The sequence below is a fragment of the Rhinocladiella mackenziei genome (assembly GCF_000835555.1).
Source record: "Rhinocladiella mackenziei CBS 650.93 unplaced genomic scaffold supercont1.2, whole genome shotgun sequence".
Lineage (NCBI taxonomy): Eukaryota > Fungi > Ascomycota > Eurotiomycetes > Chaetothyriales > Herpotrichiellaceae > Rhinocladiella > Rhinocladiella mackenziei.
Window position 1 is genome coordinate 4,730,756 of NW_013550603.1, and position 17,647 is coordinate 4,748,402.

Genomic DNA, 17,647 nt, shown 5'->3' on the forward strand with positions numbered 1-17,647 from the left:
TTGGAGGCTCATGAAGTCAGCATCAACGGTTGTGTGGAATGACAAGGGAATAGAGAGTAATAGCCACAACTCCCGAATTCAAGTATTTCCCTGGAGGTGGTAGATGATCTGTGCCTCTTGTAGTATAAGCTGTCGAGTTGATTGGGAAGCACCAGGTCTGATTTCCACCCAACACCTGATACGCCAGTAGTATGTATAGATCGATATCATCTATAGGCTTATCAATAGGTAAGATGACGGTCACATCCAACGAAGACACTGAATTCCGAGATAGGGTAAAAAACTAGGTAGGACAATTGCGAAAGTTTCAGCATATCTTCATCATCTGCGATCAAGTCCCAACTCTTTAATAAAGATGTCTGCTGCCTTTTCGCCAATCGTCAGGGCTGTACTCATCGTATTGCCAGAGACGTTTTCCGGCGCAATACTCAAGTCTGCTACTTTCAGCCTTTGCACGCCATGAGCATTTAAATTCTTGTCCACCACGCCCAGCCGCTCCATTGGACCCATCTTGCATGTGCCGATGGAGTGATAAGCAGTACCAATATTCTCACGAACCCATTGTTTGATGGCCTCATCGTCTTCGGACGAGTATTCAATGTTCGCCTTGGCGCTGTCTGATCCCGGCTCTGTGAAGCTCGACGCATTCGAGCCTTGGAGAAAGTTTGGGTGTCGATGGGTTTCGCCCCGGTAGAAATGCATTCTTCGCGCCACTTCACGTTGCGCTTTGTAAAGCCAAACTTGGGTCTTCAAATCGATATCGTCATGGTCGGAGAGATAGCCTGTTTTGAAGTCGAGAGGGTCCTCAATATTGGGGCCGGTAATATGCTGGACGGCATATTTAAGCATTCTCTTTTGCAAGATTACACGCGGAGCTTGTAAAGGGTGACCGGGGAACTTACCACGTAACCCCTAGAATATGGATATGCGTTATAGCAGGCGATGGAGAAGAATTGTCCTGGCAGCAACAGAGAAGGTTCACCGAGAATTCTGACATTGGTCAGGCTAGGCCAAAAATTCCATCCTTGTAACTCTCTTGCCCTCCCTGTCTACCACAGAAAGTAATGCACTCACCCGGCAACAGAGAACATTAATGCGAGAGGTCTCCTGGGAGCATTTTTAAAGTCCTTATCCCACACCTCACGAAATTCGGAGCCTAAACTGTCAACTTCTGATTCGGTTGGTCGGACTTTCAAGGAAGCGTCGATACCATTCCAGCTGAGAATCTTATCGTTTTTCGCTAATAGCTCCTCAAGATCTCTCGTACCATCGATCAAACTCTCAGTAGTATCCTCTGGGCGCATACTTGACTTGTAGGTATATACTACCATCTGGTGGTCCTGGTAGCCATGGCCCACGCCTGGTAGATCATGAAGAACAGGTACGGCTGCTCGCTCCAAAATTTCATTGCTACCAATACCTGACCTCTCAAGAATCAATGGCGTACTGTGTGTACCGGCCGAAATGATCACAAGCTTTCTCGCTTTGATGGTCTGTGTAAGATTTCCGGTTGCGTCTGCTTGGATCCGAGGATTCGGTCTGTATTCGACCCGGGTAGCTTGCTTGTGTTGATTGAAGAGGACTCGCAAGACCTGCGACTCAACAAGCACGTGAAACCGCATTTGCAGAAAGGAGATCCTGCAAGTCTGAGACTTCGGGATAGCCTATTTGATTCATCGCAGCAACAAAATCGTCCGCGATGGCATCCCCGCGGTAAATTCCACTGGAAACATTGATCGGTCCACTGTCCCCGTGACATCCTTCATCGCCTCGGCCATGATATGTCTCGAAGTGTTGCCGTATAGCGTTGGTCAGGTTCCCAATGGTGTTCACCTTTAACACGTACTTTTTTCAGAAATGGCAGGAGATCGTCCGCTGACCAACCCTCCGTGTTCCAAGAGTCGTAATCGTCACGTTGAGCGCGAGTATATATGGCTCCGTTAATAGATGATCCACCACCAAGAACACTACCTACCACCACGACGACCGCTCGGCCTGACAGCTGCTCTTCCACGGCTGGCTGATAGAATTGGAATGTATGGCTGTCGGGCGTGAAGTTGCCTCGATATAAAGCCGGGTACGTGATCACGGGTAGGTCCTGGTTATTCGGGCCACCTTCGATCACCAAGATGGAGCGTTCGGGATCCGAGTCTGCCAGTCTCGATGCAATGACACAGCCTGCCGTTCCTCCTGAATGGAAGACGTTAGAAAGACCGTCAAGAGCAGCAACCGGATTCCTGATCCTACTTACCCCCGACGATGATGACATCCACTTCGTGGAGCTCATCGGGGAGTGTCGCGTATAATCCCATCGGAGTACGACTTTGCGCTTTGCAAAACGGTTAGAAATCCTTCTTTGGTGAGTAAAAGAAGGGTTACCCGGGGGGAAGCTCCCCGCGCAGGGGCTGCATTGCATTTTATACCTTTGTAGGTAATAAAATCATGGAGACTACCTCCCAAAAGAACGTCCAAGATGTATGTACCATCTAAGGCACTTACATACGGGCATAGCTTGCGTGAGAACCCAACGTTCTGGGCGTAGGGGACGGGAACTTGGGCAGACAACCTAGAACCAGGCCACTGATAGGATAGTGCCAAGTTCTGGGCATATTGTAGCCCAATTTGAGTCAATATATGCCGAATGGTCGTTCCAACAAGATCTGCGTGGGTGGTGGTGTGATTCAAAACTCATCAACGCAAGACCGCCAAACGGTTGCAAGATGGCATAATACTCTGCAACAACATGTCTTGAAAAATACTGGGCTAGGATTACCAGCCACACTGTCAACGGATCCTCGAAACCACTTTGTGGAAAATATTGGTGCTACGTTCAATGCCAGAAGCATGAGTCAGTGGCCCGGGCCGCTTGGATTTGCTGCTCTCAGAGATCCGGCTCTTGTCGAGAATCAATGCTACCTTTGGTAAGGATGCCGATTTGACGGGAGAGTTGGTACAGAATACGAGAAAGTCGGTCTCGCTTTGAACAAACAGATCATCAGAGACATTTTGAAGGGATCAACTAGGGTTTGATGGGATTGTTTGTACTGACTAAGTCTTAACACTGATGCCACCATTCTTGGACAATTCATGCCAGTTCGGGCATGGGGATGTGAGGAGCTGAGTGAACTAGAAAGAGTCAAAAAGATTCTCGACGCGGGTTGCGATCAGTTTGGTGGAGAGTCGACCTGAGTTGATCATCAATCTTGTTGAAGATGGGCATGTTCCCGGGTCTCGAATCAATGAGTCAGTTCGACGGATGTTGAGAGAGAAGTTCCTTCTCGGCTTTTTCGATAATCTCTTTGTCGATGTTGAGGCGGCAAACGAGATCGTAGGCAATCCACTATTTGTCAGGGAAGGAGAAGTGGCACAGAGAAGATCATACACTGTCTTGACCAACAACGATGATACCTTGCCATCAAGACTAGAAGATGTAAAGACCAAGAGAACCTACGTGGAAGGAATTAGCGAAGCTATCACAGAGGCCAAAGGACTAAAACCGGTATTATCGCCTGGTGGAGTTGATATTGCGATTCTTCGATTGAAATGTCCATACGAACCAAGACCAGGAGGATTTGAGGCACTTTTTCACGCCGGTGGCCTTGAATTTCCGGCAAAAGAGAAGACAAGATTGGCAGAAATTTTCAAGGCCGTTCCAATATCCATTGTCGATATGTACCTAGATCGTCCGGGTGCGCCCACTGAGATCGCTGATTGGGCAACCGCACTGATTGTCAATTATGTGAGCAGTGACAATACATCTCTCGATGTGGCATTTGGAGATGCTTCTCCAGAGGCCAAGTTGCTATTTGATTTGCCTAGGTCGACGCCAGCGGTCGAGAAAGGTAGGGAAGATGTTCCTTTCGACACAAAGGATCCTCTCCTCCGTTTTGGGCATGGACCCAGGTCTCATTAATTAGAGTCCCAGTTCCATCTAAATTGTCTGAGAAGAACATCGACTATGCAGTCTTGATGCTTTCTTGCTGGCCCTGGTCATCACGTTGCTTCAATTCCTTCAATATCTCCTTTCTTCTGGCCCTGTCTGCAGCCGCTGCCCGATCATTAAAGACCCGGTCCATATCCTCTAGGCTTCGTCCTTTTGTCTCAGGTACACAGAACCAAGTCCAGATACCGCTCAAGGCACAGAACACTGCAAAGAAAGTGTAGGCTCCGAACCCTCGAGTATTTTGAATCAGAGGCGGTGTGATCAATCCAATAATGAAGTTGTTGAGCCAGTTGCTGCAAGTACTCCATGCCACCCCCTTTGCCCTGAGAAAGCTGGGGAATATTTCTGACGGCATCGCCCATGGGACCGGACCGAATGTCATGCCAAAGACCAGCATATAGAGAAACAAGAACGCCACCGCCACCCAACCTTTGTCCTTGTGATCGGCCCAGCTGTCATAGTACAATCCAACCAAGACGGCGATTACGATATGCGAGACTGTCATGCCCACGCTCCCAAGCAGAAGAAGCGGACGGCGGCCGAATTTGTCCATAGTGTAGAGAGAAGTCGCCACGCCAACGAGTTGTGTGACATTGAGGACGCCCGACAACACCAGTCTCATGTTATAATCGACTCCCATCGTCTCGAAGAGACTAGGCGAGTAATAAATGAGAGCGTTAATCCCAACAAATTGTTGAAAAAACATTAACCCGATTCCGACCATGGTACGACGCCAGTATCCCTGTTTGAAGCAATCTGCATAGGCGGCGAGCTCGAGTTTGACAGCGGCCCAGCAGGACCGTCGACCTTGGGCTCCCAAATTTGGATGTTTCTTCTCGGCCACCTCCTTGTGGAAGGCGACCTCTGCTCGAATATCGAACCATTCGGCCTGAATTCTTGAATCGTTTGCGGGAACACGCCGGAGTTTGACCAATGCTTCCAGTGCCTCTTGATCTCGTCCTTTAGAGACAAGCCATCGCGGAGAGAAGGGAATGAAGAGGACCGAAATACCCAATAAGATGGCTGGGAAAATTTGGAGGAGGAACGGGAGGCGATATGACCATTGTCCGCCAATGTATCTAGTTCCAAAAGTCAACCAGTATGCGCATATGATACCGAAGACGATGGAAAATTCTTCCAAAACTAGCAGAGTGCCTGTTGATTGTTAGTGAATGGTAACGGCGAGAGAGTGTGGCTGAATACCTCTGATCTCGGGTGGTGATACTTCTGCAATATACATAGGCACAACCATGCTCAACCTGTCGATGTCAGTCGCCGTCTCGGCGGCAACAAAGGATCAAAGGACATACATGCCCACCCCAATTCCCCCTATCAGACGACCGACAATGAGCATGGCATAATCTTGAGCAGCCGTCTGAAGAGTGGATCCCACAACGAATATACACACAGCCACGCAAATGGAATATCTTCGAGAAATCTTTTCCGCTACCCATCCCTGGTTGAACGCGCCTGGAAAATGAAATTAGACGATTGCGACAAGAGGAACATGAGGATTCCAAACCGATTAATGCCCCAAGTTCAATCATGGCCGTCATGAAACCCTTCCAGAATCCGCCTCCGCTGGCTGTATCGGAGACACGAGGAAATTCATCCAGGAATTGGTCCATGACAAGGATGATGGAGACCACGCCTTGATCTGTCCGCAGTTTATCAATATATGGTCCTCGAGAAGGTCGACTTTCACAACGTACCGTATCCGAACAGGAATCCACCCAATCTGACGACAAATGCACAGAGAACAACATATTTGGACTGAAAAGCTCCTCGAAATCCTGCCGCACAATTGTTTTAGTTACTAAACCGGCATCGTTCACCGTTCACCAGAAGCATTTTCCAGGGCACTGACCTGGCTTGACATAAGGATTGCGCAACTCGACCATCGGTTCATCGGCAGCTTCCAAATGGCCTGCTGTGGTCCCTGAGAAGGTTTCCTTGTCCATATCGCTAGCACCGTGGCCGGGGGTACTGTGACTGGTCATCTCCATGACTGGGAGAAGCGTGAATGATGGATGTCAGCAAGGAAACACATGAGCCGAAGTTTAATATACCGTTGATCTTCGTCCCTCGAGGCGGTGATACAATGTTGCATCCGTAGGCTTTCGTCTCCCCCACATGACGTTGCGTGATCGGCACAGAAACTTCTGGAGCACTGAAGCTGGCTGAACCAGATTCAGACTGGGTCCACGTCGTCCTACCCAATCGGTTGACTCGACACGAAGTTCCATCTGTGGAGCCATAGCAGGAGAAATTCGGTTTGACGGCACTTGTAGTTGTTTAACGGAAACATCAGGCCCAACACGAATAGACCCAGATTTTGCAATGAGAGCAAAGCCCGCTTTTCTTCGATTGAAATGCATGGAGAGATTCTATAGCAAAACGAAATTATTCCGGGTTAGACAGGTTGTTGTGTATGAGTTAGTGGTACCGAGTGGTGGGGCTAAGGTAAGTCTTCGTGGAGTGATGTAGGATCCTCCTTGATAGCTAGCTAGTGAGTGGGTTGCCTGAATGAAGCCGTTTGTGATTGGTATATCGCAGCCGGCGGAAGTTTGTCATGGTCGAGCTATATCTTTTAAGAGAAGCGTGCCCTGCCCAGGCTCGCGTGAGCACGAGTATGTCCATTGTCCACGCTTATGTCGCAATACAGACCCAAAAGATGGCTGCCAATTTGCTTTGCCATGTGAGAGCTTCATCGAGGGCATTCCATGATACATATTCGAGAGACAATAATGTTCTCTTTTTGTAACAGGTCCACCACGCTGTGAACCTGGATAGCCAGTGTTGGCAACCAATTCGAGTGGTCACTGTCTCGGGGATTTGTTCTCGGCCCTCCAAAGGAAGAATGCAAGAGCTATGACAACTTTCAACATTGCTGCCGTCCACAATGCTCCAGCCAGACCGAAAGAACTGTGAGCCCAAAGCCCACCGAAAATTGCACCAGCCAGAAGCAATATCGGGCCGGCTACTCGGCGATTCCTTTCCGAATTTTGGGATAGGCCTTGCATGAGCAATGGATCGGAAAACAAGTCACAGTAAATGCTTGTCAGCACGACACTCGTGAGACTATTATATTGTAACGCTCGACTAGTCACGGCTTGTCCGCTGCTCTGGAGTGCAACCAAGGCAAGAGGAATCAGAACTTCCCACCGGAGATCGTCACCGTCTTGGGCGTCAATCGTAACGATAATGGCTGCAGCGACAATTAAATATCAATTGTATCGTAAAGGACATGACAAGAGCCCAGCGACGTTTTGGCGAGAAATATCTGTGGAATCGACTGAAGCAGAAGGAGCCAAAACAGAAGAAGCCAATGGAGATGAGTGATCTGATCCATCTTGTCCCTTTGGTCGATTCCACCAATCCGAGTCCTAAATAAACGGTATTCCCAGTCTGCATGTTCACAAAGGAGCCCCATATGAAGACGGCAGAGCTGTCCAGGAGGCCCGTGATAACATGAGAGAGCAGTAACAGGAGATCAGCCCATCGTTTGTCAACGTCATCTTTCATATACGAGCGACAGCGCCCGAGTGAGTCTGAATTGTGTGTTTGGGCCAGCAAAGTGTTGTTTTCATCATTGCCCGAGGCTACTCTTGCCGAGAAATCAGGACATGAGTCTCGACCTAGCGTTCCATATCCATTTGTTGTAGCCATTGTTGCAGAATGAGCACTAGCAAGCTTGTCCCCGTACTAAGCGAACATGCGGATGGGGTGCATGAAGAGGGGAAAGTGTCAGGAGATGAATGGATTGCCGATGATGAAAAACAATCAGCCGGGACACTCTAACGGACTTTTTGTTTTGCGGAAGTCGAGTACGTCATATCGACATGGCTGATCGAGCCACATGGGTGAACGATTACCCGGCTCCCTCATGACAATCTCCTCTTTATTTGACAACTACTTGATTCCCCAGCTTTTTCAAAGAGAGTCATTTTGTGCTCTCTAGCTTATCCAAGATGCAGCTCTGCCTCTGGTCTCTTCTCGTAGGCACTTGTTTGGCTGTCCCGATCCAAGAATGGGGACAACATCCTATCAAGACTACGGAGCGAAATGGCCCTTACAACCCGAAGAATAGAGATCCCTATGATCACAAGGTGGATTCCTATGCCAACGATTGGCAGCCACTTCCCTGGCGAAATGGCGATGGTGCTACCGTGATGGGACCCCGAAACAAGGACCGAGAGAGGCAGAATCCCGATATGGTTCGCCCTCCCAGCACGGATCATGGAAACATGCCGAATATGCGATGGAGCTTTGCTGACTCCCATATTCGAATCGAGGTGAGTTGTGTTCTCGTCGACTTTTGGCCGATATGTTGAAGCGTTGTTTTGTAGGAAGGAGGATGGACTCGTCAAACCACAGTGAGAGAACTTGGGGCTAGCAAAGAGATCGCCGGTGTCAACATGAGACTCGACTACGGAGTCATTCGGGAGCTGCACTGGCACAAGGAAGCAGAATGGGCATACGTTCTGGAAGGCGAGGTCCGCGTTACAGCCCTCGACACTGAGGGCGGCAACTTCATCGACGATCTGAAGAAGGGTGATTTATGGTACTTCCCTCCTGGACATCCTCACTCGCTACAAGGCCTCAGTCCCAATGGCACGGAATTCTTATTGGTGTTTGATGACGGCAATTTCAACGAAGAGTCGACTTTTCTCTTAACCGACTGGTTAGGCAAGTTCAGACGGCCTTGAGATAATGACATCGGGAAACTACTAACATCCTTCAGCCCACACCCCAAAGGCAGTTCTGGGAGAGAATTTCCGCATATCTCCTGAAGTGTTCAAGACCATTCCCAAGTCGGACAAATATATCTTCCAAGGGTCCCTACCAGGATCCATTGACGAGGAGAAGCCCGAAGGCACTCATGTCAAGAAATCGAAATTCCAATTCACCCACAAGATGCTGGATCAAGAGCCCATGAACACGACTGGGGGCCTTGTTCGAATCACTGACTCGACCAACTTCCCCATCTCCAAGACAATTGCGGCAGCCCATCTTGACATTGCACCTGGAGCCATGCGTGAAATGCACTGGCATCCCAATGCCGACGAGTGGTCATTCTTCATCAGTGGACGCGCCCGGATCACCATCTTCGGTGCAGAAGGTACTGCCAGAACCTTTGACTATACGGCTGGAGATGTCGGAGTGGTCCCGAGAAATATGGGTCACTTCATTGAAAACCTGAGTGATGATGAACCGGTCGAAGTCCTTGAAATTTTCCGGGCCGATAAGTTCCAGGACTTTTCCCTCTTCCAGTGGCTGGGAGAAACCCCCAGGAAAATGGTTGCGGATCATATTTTTGCCAACGACAAGGAGGGCGCTGAGAGGTTCTTGACGGAGATTCACAATGCCGAGTATGACCCCATCAGGTCCAAGACTGAGGATTCTTAAGCGCAATTGGCATTATTACCGCCCAAGAGATATATACTCTCAGACTAAAAGGATTGCTAGTGGAAGGGAAACTGTATGGAGTTGCTTTGGTAGCTGGATGGTCGAAACGCATCGCACACTGTCGGTCGGCGGGATATCTGGCAAAACGATTTACCGTCCACAAAAGGCCTTCCATTTGAAGTGGATAGTACCCTAAAGCCACTTGAAGCCTAGAGCTGTGTGTTTGGCCCCGCCGGTAGAAATACTCTGGTGAATTCAGTACTCGTACCAGGTCAAAGATCTCGATGCATCGTAGATCTGGGCTTGGAATTACTCGGGATAATGGTAGATTCCTCTCAGGATGAGTGGGGGATGAGAAATATGTACAAGAAAAGCCTCGGAATTCTATCACACCTGACGATCCAGACTTTGAGCCAGAACCATCTGATAATATCTTCCCCCGCGAGCGATTAATTCGTGGTGAGCACCGACTTCCACAACTCTACCATGATGGAGAACGTATATCCGGTCACATCTCTTGATGGTTGACAATCTGTGAGCAACTGAGATCGTCGTTCTTCCCGGTCCCTTTGCAGCAGCTTCAATTGCTTCTTGGACAATGATCTCGTTCTCAGTGTCGAGGGCACTGGTTGCTTCGTCAAACAACAGGATTTCAGGGTCCCGAATCAGGGCTCGAGCAATGGCGATGCGTTGTCTTTGGCCACCAGATAGTGAAAGGCCACGCGTCCCTGCATCTGTATCATATCCATCGGGTAGAGATTGGATAAAGTCGTGGATATTGGCATCTTTACAGGCTTTGATGAGTCTTTCTTCTGGGGCCGTGTCCTGCGGGAACCCGATGAGCACATTGTCTCGAATCGAGCCTTGATATAACGTTGTATCTTGAGACACCATCCCGATCCGGGACCGATGGAAATGGACGTCAAAGTCTTTGAGGGATGTACCGTTTATGAGGATATCGCCAGATTGGATATCGTAAAACCGCTCCAGAAGACTGATCACGGTAGTTTTACCGCATCCCGAGGCACCAACTATGCCAATTGATTCCCCCTTGCGGATTTGGAGGCGCAGGCCTTGCAAGACCTTTACATCGGGACGAGTCGGATATGAAAACCAAACGTCCTTGAATTCGATTGCCACATCTGAGTCATCGGTTTTGGGAATGGTTTGAAGTCCGGTTGAGGTGTTGATGATAGGCTGTGACCGACACAAGTCAATGATATGGTTCGCTGCCGAATGTGCTTTTGTGGTATCTGTTTCGGGATCAGCAAAGTGACGAAGGATACAAATGCTGACTGACTCAGAGTAAACCCAAACAAAAATCCAGCAGCCTGCCCGCCGAAAATGATGGCAATGAACACAACGAAGAAGACATCGACATCCACTTTGCCCTCTGAGAGAAGTTTGCCTCCGTACCAAAAAGCGAGTCCCATTGCACCCAGATCCAAGCTTTCGCTCAGACCAAACAAAATCATAGTGATAACAGTATGTCTGAGGTCTTTGGCGGACGTAGTCGTCAACTTGTCGTCGTAGGTCTTCACCACCTTTGGCTCGAGGGTCAAACTGGACACTGTCCTTATGGCTCCAATAGCCTCGGAGGCAAACCTGGCGCTCTCGTGGTACATCATCCTCATTCGATCTTGACTGCTCATTTCGAGTCTCATCCGTGTGAAGCCCGCGGCAAAAAGTGGAGGAATACAGCCAAAGATGGCCACAAGTGCAAGTTGCCAGTCGTACGCCAATGCCAGAGTGCAGGACCCGATCAAGTTAACAATGACGATTAAGATAAGCCCAAAATTGGAGGAAATCAAATCCTGCAATCGCTGGGGATCTGTCGATAGTCGACTTGTCATGGCTCCTGCTGAGTGCTCGTTCAGATCAAAAAAGGGAACATCTTGCTTCAAAATGGCTGCGAAGTATTCGCTTCGATAGAACCGAGTGGCGTAGAACGCCGCAACCGTAAACAATAGTCCGAGACTGGCATAGCAAAGCAACACCCCCAGCCCCATGATAAAGTACATTAGAGCCCAGAAGTTTCCTCGATTTTCCATACGAGATAGAGGCAATCGAAAGACCTTGACGCTTTCGCTGAAGACTATCGCTTGGGCGGGAAAGACTCCGCCCCCGCCGACTGAGGCAAGGAATCCTCCTAGGAAGAACGGCCACAGCCGTCGTTGCTCGTATAGAACAATCACGATGCATCTAGCCAACGAAAACTTCCGTGAGACATCTTCGGCTACGAGTTCGGGCTGACCAGAGCTAGCGTGAACGGGAGTCTGAGTCTTCCGGAGCTGTAGCTCCCCCGATTTCTCATCCACAGGCTTTGACGACGAATCCTGCCGGGAATCCAGATTTTGGGCACTGACAAGACCATAATAGGCACCTTTACGTGCAAGAAGGTCCTGATGGGTTCCCTGTTCGACGAGTTTGCCTTTGCTCAAAACAACAATCTTGTCCGCTTTTTGTACGGTCGATAATTTGTGAGCGATCATGATGGTAGTTCGAGTCTGGGAAACATTGTCGAGGGCAGCTTGAACGATACCTTCCGCGGTCGGATCGAGGGCCGACGTGGCTTCGTCAAGGAGTAAGATGCGAGGATTGGCGATGACACTCCTAGCTATCGCCACTCTTTGCTTTTGTCCGCCACTGAGAAAACCACCCTTGTCGCCAACCTTGGTGTCATACTTTTCGGGAAGCTCTTCAACAAACTGGTCCGCGTACGCTTGAACACAGGCTTGTCGGACGAGCTCTCTCTTTTCCGACTCTGGACGGTCATCCATGTCGGTGCCAAATATGCCGTGGGAGATGTTGTTGTATATGGTATCGCTGAATAAAGTTGGCTCCTGTCTGTGGTGAGCTTTGGTAAGAATGGCCTGGTGAGATGACTGACCTGCTGGACAAAACCCATATTCCTTCGGAGCCAGCGTACATTCAGGTCTTTGATGTCAATACCGTCAAACAAGATGGATCCAGAGTCAGGATCGAACCAACGGGTGATGAGACCAACAATCGTACTTTTTCCGCTCCCTGAAGCACCGACGATGGCGGTAATCTTTCCTGCCTCAAAATCCACGCTGAGATCATCCAAGACTCTGACGGTTGGTCGAGAAGGGTAGGAGAAGGTAACATTCCGTAGGCTAATGGTTCCAGTGGGGTTTTCAGGTCGTTTACCTTCTTCCGACATCGGATCGATTTTTGTTTGACGATCAATCATCTCGAACATCCCTTGAGCTGCTGCCGCCGCTTTTGAAATTTCTCCGATCGACGGAGCGATCATTGTAATCGAGGAGGTTCCAATAAGCACAGAGAAAAGAACCGTAATGATATCGCCGCCACTGCCCACATCTCCCTGGACCAGGAGTTTAATGCCATAGAACCATGCCAAAGCGTAGGCACAATACATTGCAAAGAACTCCGTGCTGTATTGAAATCCCAGCACCGGACCCTTTTTCACGCCGTACCGCTTGGCTGTTTCCAGGTATTCATCATATTTGCGTCTCAGCTTGCCCGTTGCATTGAACGCCGTCACGATGCGGACAGTGCTCATGGCTTCCTCGGCCAAACCCCCGGCGGTCCCGTAGATTTTGAGGATTTTGGCCTCGAGTTTTGCATCAATAGCGACAGTAATGCCGACGACGATAACCGCCAATGGGAGAGTAGTTGCCGTAACCAAGGTCAGCTTCCATTGTTGAGTAAAGGCAACAATAAATGCTGCTGCCAACATTGCGAGAGCCTGGAAAGCTACCCCAACCTTTTCCCCAAGCCCGTTTTCGACAATATCCGCATTGTTGGATATCGTTGTTGCAACGGTTCCAGGAGAGCAGTTGTCAAAGTAGGCAATGTCCTGTCTGACCAATGCGACGATAAAGTCCTGGCGAAGTGCTTTGGTCGCTCGAATGGCCGTTATTCGAAAACATGTCGTGTTGATAAAGACGAGGAAGAATTTACCGATGAAGAGATAGAGAAAATAAAGTGCATTGTTTGATATGTCGTCGTATATCTCATCCATTGAGATTTGGCCAGTGCCAAAATTATTGAAATCGTCGATCATATCCCCGAATACTATCGTCATAAGAGGTAACGCGGCGCCAGCTCCGCAGGCGGCAAAGAAGCCGCATATTCTCAACATATGATCGATGGGCTTTGCGTAGCGCCAAACTCGAAGATACGGACCAAAGCCAGCGCCTTCTTTCTTCTTGTCTTCCTTGTTTTCTGGATCGCCCTTCCCTCCACCCGTGCCTTCGGATACACTGAGGGTGGCATCTTTGTCCACGTCATTGAGGTGAGCTGCTGGAGGGAGTGTAGACGTTGAGTCCTTTTCGTTGTCGTGTTTGGGGTTCAGTGGAGTTTCGTTTTCTTCTGATGGCGCTAATGGCATAGTGGCGAGTCAGGTATCATGACCATCCTATCCGCAGATAATGTTGAAGGTGGAAGTACTCCTGGGTATCCATGGCTTGAAGGGAAGAAAGATATATTTTTCTTGGGTGCCTAGAGATTCTTAGAGCTAGCATCTGATGTGGTTCCCCGAGAGCTCTCACAAGACCGTACTCGTATTGAGCATCAATAATCTTTTTTGGGTGCCTTGTGATTGGCGCCCACATGGACACACCAAGCCTTTGCCAAAGCGTGGCAATGCAGGGGCTTCTGGGCGGCCAGGCAGAAATACCTACCAATTGGATGTCGTACTCATGTATCCAAGGAGCCCTCCCCGTGCGAAAGTAGCGTTGACGTGCAAAAGCTGATAGGCACTACATCTGCAACCTTAGAGGGCTCACGGATAATGCAAAGATAGATGATGGTTCTTTCCCGCCAGGAGTATTCCAGTGTATGGACACATTTACTTTGGGGGGGGTATTATTCTGTACACCAACTTTTGTTATTCTGTACACCGGAAAACCTGCTTATTCTGTACACCATGCCTCAACTCTCCTTATTCTGTACACCACCACCTCTCTCTCGCCTTATTCTGTACACTTAACGCTCTCATCCTGTTATTCTGTACACCGCGCTAACAGAGCTTGTTGCCGTTGGCCCGGCGATGGCGAGAAAACACTAGTAAGTGGCGTAGCTGTGGAGGGGTGACGCGTTAAACTCTCCCCGTTATAGGTGGTTGCGAAGCAATAAACACATTTGATTCTCTTTCCTTAGTAGATAAATACCGTGCATTTGAGCTTCTCTGTATATTATTCTCTACTCTGTGAATTATTGACAGCCTTCTTGCTCTCGCGTAACCACAGTTTATCGCACTTATGGAAGCCCCTCAAAATCCTCGCTTTTCAACACCAGAATTCTACCAATTCAGCTCAGATGATGACGATTTCAAGAGTGCTCGAGAGTCTCTATCTTCTATAAGCGATGTATCCGAAAACTGGACTGGTTTCTCTCCAGGAACCGCCGAAAACCCAATTGATGTTGAGAGCGCTCCGCCAGTATCATGCCCATCCTTTAGCGATTCATTCGACGACGAGATTGAAATTCCTGCCCCCAAAACACTCGATCAAAACGGCGAAAAACTTCAGTGGGATTCTCTTGATTTAGCCTTCGAGGCTCTACAAGCTTTCGCAAAAGAAAATGGCTTTGCGGTGAAAAAACATACTCGCAAGTTGCGCGATGGTCGAGTTGTGATGCAATATATAAACTGTGTCCGAGGTGGACAACGCAACACCACTAAGGTGTCAACACCAAATCGAAAAAGACGATCGAAGAGCCTAATTGCAGAGAATCCTTGTCAATTTCGGGCTTGTTTGAAGGAGGTGAACCAGACGAGACAATGGGTTCTCGAATTACTTGAAGGATCGCATAATCACGTCGCCGCCGACGAAAGCAAAGTGTTTGCGGTACATCGACGTAATGCTCGAAAGGCCCAGCCTCGTATCCTTCAACAAATTCACGCGGATGTTGAAGTAGGTATCGAAACCAAGAGATCATGGCACTCCATCAGAAAAATGAATCCTACCACTCCAATCACTCTACAAGACGTGCGCAATCAACGATATAGATACTCTGCGGTTCTTGATGAAGGTCTACCAGCAATTCAGGCGTTAATTCGAGATCTTGACGGCGCGTTTGCTCATCAGGAAGTTCTGGACGAGTATAATCATTTAGTACATATACTCTTCTTTCAATACTCCTCCTTACAGCTGCTTCGACGATGGCCATTTGCTCTAGCAATTGATTGCACTTACAAAACGAATCGTCACGGCCTCTACCTCTGTCAAATCATTGGTATGACGTCTCTTAACACCTCGTTCGTCATTGGTCAAGCATTTCTAAGCAATGAAGACAAGGAAGCATTTGTATTCGTGCTGCGTTGGCTACGAGAGTTCTATATAAAGATGAGTCTTCCTTCGCCGACATCGATAACGACAGATAAGGCAGGAGGCCTTCTAGCGGCCCTTAAAGAGGTCTGGCCACAGATTCCGCACTTAATTTGCGTCTGGCACGTCAACAACGACGTTGAAGCGCATTGTAAAGTGTTGTGGCGAAGGAAATATGACAATCAGCAAGGTCATATGTCCGCCGCGGAGAGAAAGTCTCAAGTCGACAATATGTGGAAGTCTCTACTCGTCGATTGGCGCCAGGTTATTTACGCGACTTCAGAGATCGAGTGCGACAACGCATGGGGAAATCTTTACACCAAATGGATAGAGGACAATAAAGAGGTCGTCGTCTATCTCAGAGACACTTGGATGAGTTGTAAAGAGCGATTTTGCGAGGCGTGGACATCGTTTTTTATGCATTTCGGGAACGCGACAACATCAAGAGTTGAGAGTATGCATAAAGCGGTGAAGAGCGATTTGCCGCATAGACAATCGCACCTCCGGGGTGCGATTAGAACTTTTCAGGCCTACAACGAGCGTCTGAACGAGCAAACTGAGCATCGCCTCGCTGACGAGCGAATTAGAATCGATTTACGACTTCGTCATGACAGCGTCTTCTTCGGCCTTCATACCAGGATTTCCTCATTTGCTCTAAAGAAGGTGTTAGAGCACGTCGAGTATTTCAAGCGACAACCATTTGCTGGTATCGGTTGTTGCACAAATCGCTTTACTCGTCAGTGGGGTCTCCCTTGCGCTCATCTTTATCATCAAAGAAAGGCCCTTCGTGCCTCTCTAGAAATCGATGACTTTCATGCTCAATGGCGTCTTGAAACCCTCAAAAAGCTACCGCCAATTGACCCTCTATATCTACTGAAAGATCCGGTAAAGGTAAGATCACGCCTCGAGGCAAAGTCAAATAAACGTGAATTATCATTGGTTGAGGTGGTGCGTAATGAGGGTCTCTCCGTATCTACTCAAGACTCTCAGATGAACCAAATACTACCTAATCAACGCCGGATTACCATAGAGTCTTCTCAACAAGTATCGACGACGACTTCTAGTCTTTCCTCACGACAAGAAGAGGCATCAGAATCTCGACCTCGTATAACGCACCACCCGGCCTCTATTGAGACGATATTAAAGCCTCTAGACGACTTAACACCTCTTCCGTTATATCACATCTCTATGGGTGACGACATCGAACTAGGAGGCTTTCGTATGGCCTCGGAACTCGTGAACTGGGAGCAATATCACGGACTAGGCGGTGCATCATTCGCTCGTCAGTGGAAGAATGAAACAGCGTGGTGTCCAGACCCTCAGGCTTTTAAACATCGTCCTGAGGAGAATTTCGAGTGGTCAAGCGACGAGGAGGACTACTTTGCAGATTTAAAGGATGACAGGATTGTTAGTAAGTCGGCCAGGAACGATTTACTAGCAATTCGTAAGAGTATCGTGCTGAATCAGTTGTGGCTACAAGACAAAAGGCGGAAATATGGGGCCATCGATCCACGACTTCTTGAAACGTCAGAATCTACAACTGTGAATCCTGATGTTAACCACCACCTTGAGGAGCCTTTCGAGACTGTTGTGGAGCCCCAGCAAAGTCTACGAAGGTCTTATAGGTATCGTAGACGCAAAAGGCACTTCGATGAACTAGATGAGAGCAATTGATGCCGATTCGTGGCCTACACAGCCGGATTTGTGTAGAGCATACCATCGTTAACCATCATTTCTACATTCTACGTTCTACGTTCTACGTTCTGTACAGGCTTAGATGTTGCGACATCACGTATCTTCGAATTGCGCAGATAACCGGAAAAACAAAAATCCGGACCAATCAGAGGCGGTGTACAGAATAACAAAATGTGGTGTACAGAATAACATTACCCGAGCAAAGCCGTTTGGAATCACGTGGTCTCTACCACGCGGCACAACCTGGTGCGAAATCCAGGGGCTTTCGGAGCCCTCAGAATTC

General features: G+C 48.7%; 6 protein-coding genes across 6 annotated transcripts; 3 read left to right on the forward strand and 3 right to left on the reverse strand.

Moving 5' to 3' along the window:
- Positions 1-321: 321 nt before the first annotated feature.
- On the reverse strand, positions 322-2,312 carry Z518_03466 (uncharacterized protein; the record flags this gene model as incomplete). The annotated part of the gene is made up of 6 exons (XM_013420491.1): positions 322-828; positions 903-990; positions 1,075-1,592; positions 1,618-1,785; positions 1,841-2,190; positions 2,252-2,312. 6 exons carry the CDS (start codon positions 2,310-2,312, stop codon positions 322-324), a joined length of 1,692 nt encoding a protein of 563 aa, XP_013275945.1.
- A 130-nt stretch (positions 2,313-2,442) lies between these two features.
- On the forward strand, positions 2,443-3,913 carry Z518_03467 (beta-glucosidase C; the record flags this gene model as incomplete). Its single annotated transcript, XM_013420492.1, has 2 exons — positions 2,443-2,475; positions 3,131-3,913. 2 exons carry the CDS (start codon positions 2,443-2,445, stop codon positions 3,911-3,913), a joined length of 816 nt encoding a protein of 271 aa, XP_013275946.1.
- A 43-nt stretch (positions 3,914-3,956) lies between these two features.
- On the reverse strand, positions 3,957-5,949 carry Z518_03468 (uncharacterized protein; the record flags this gene model as incomplete). The annotated part of the gene is made up of 6 exons (XM_013420493.1): positions 3,957-5,098; positions 5,147-5,202; positions 5,254-5,413; positions 5,466-5,600; positions 5,656-5,736; positions 5,811-5,949. The coding sequence occupies 6 exons, from the start codon at positions 5,947-5,949 to the stop codon at positions 3,957-3,959; spliced, it is 1,713 nt and encodes a 570-aa protein (XP_013275947.1).
- A 1,965-nt stretch (positions 5,950-7,914) lies between these two features.
- Z518_03469 (uncharacterized protein) lies at positions 7,915-9,352 on the forward strand (the record flags this gene model as incomplete). The annotated part of the gene is made up of 3 exons (XM_013420494.1): positions 7,915-8,238; positions 8,293-8,574; positions 8,702-9,352. The coding sequence occupies 3 exons, from the start codon at positions 7,915-7,917 to the stop codon at positions 9,350-9,352; spliced, it is 1,257 nt and encodes a 418-aa protein (XP_013275948.1).
- A 387-nt stretch (positions 9,353-9,739) lies between these two features.
- On the reverse strand, positions 9,740-13,730 carry Z518_03470 (uncharacterized protein; the record flags this gene model as incomplete). The annotated part of the gene is made up of 3 exons (XM_013420495.1): positions 9,740-10,605; positions 10,653-12,195; positions 12,243-13,730. The coding sequence occupies 3 exons, from the start codon at positions 13,728-13,730 to the stop codon at positions 9,740-9,742; spliced, it is 3,897 nt and encodes a 1,298-aa protein (XP_013275949.1).
- Positions 13,731-14,601: 871 nt separating this feature from the next.
- On the forward strand, positions 14,602-17,192 carry Z518_03471 (uncharacterized protein; the record flags this gene model as incomplete). Its single annotated transcript, XM_013420496.1, has 2 exons — positions 14,602-17,080; positions 17,119-17,192. 2 exons carry the CDS (start codon positions 14,602-14,604, stop codon positions 17,190-17,192), a joined length of 2,553 nt encoding a protein of 850 aa, XP_013275950.1.
- Between the last annotated feature and the right edge of the window lie 455 nt (positions 17,193-17,647).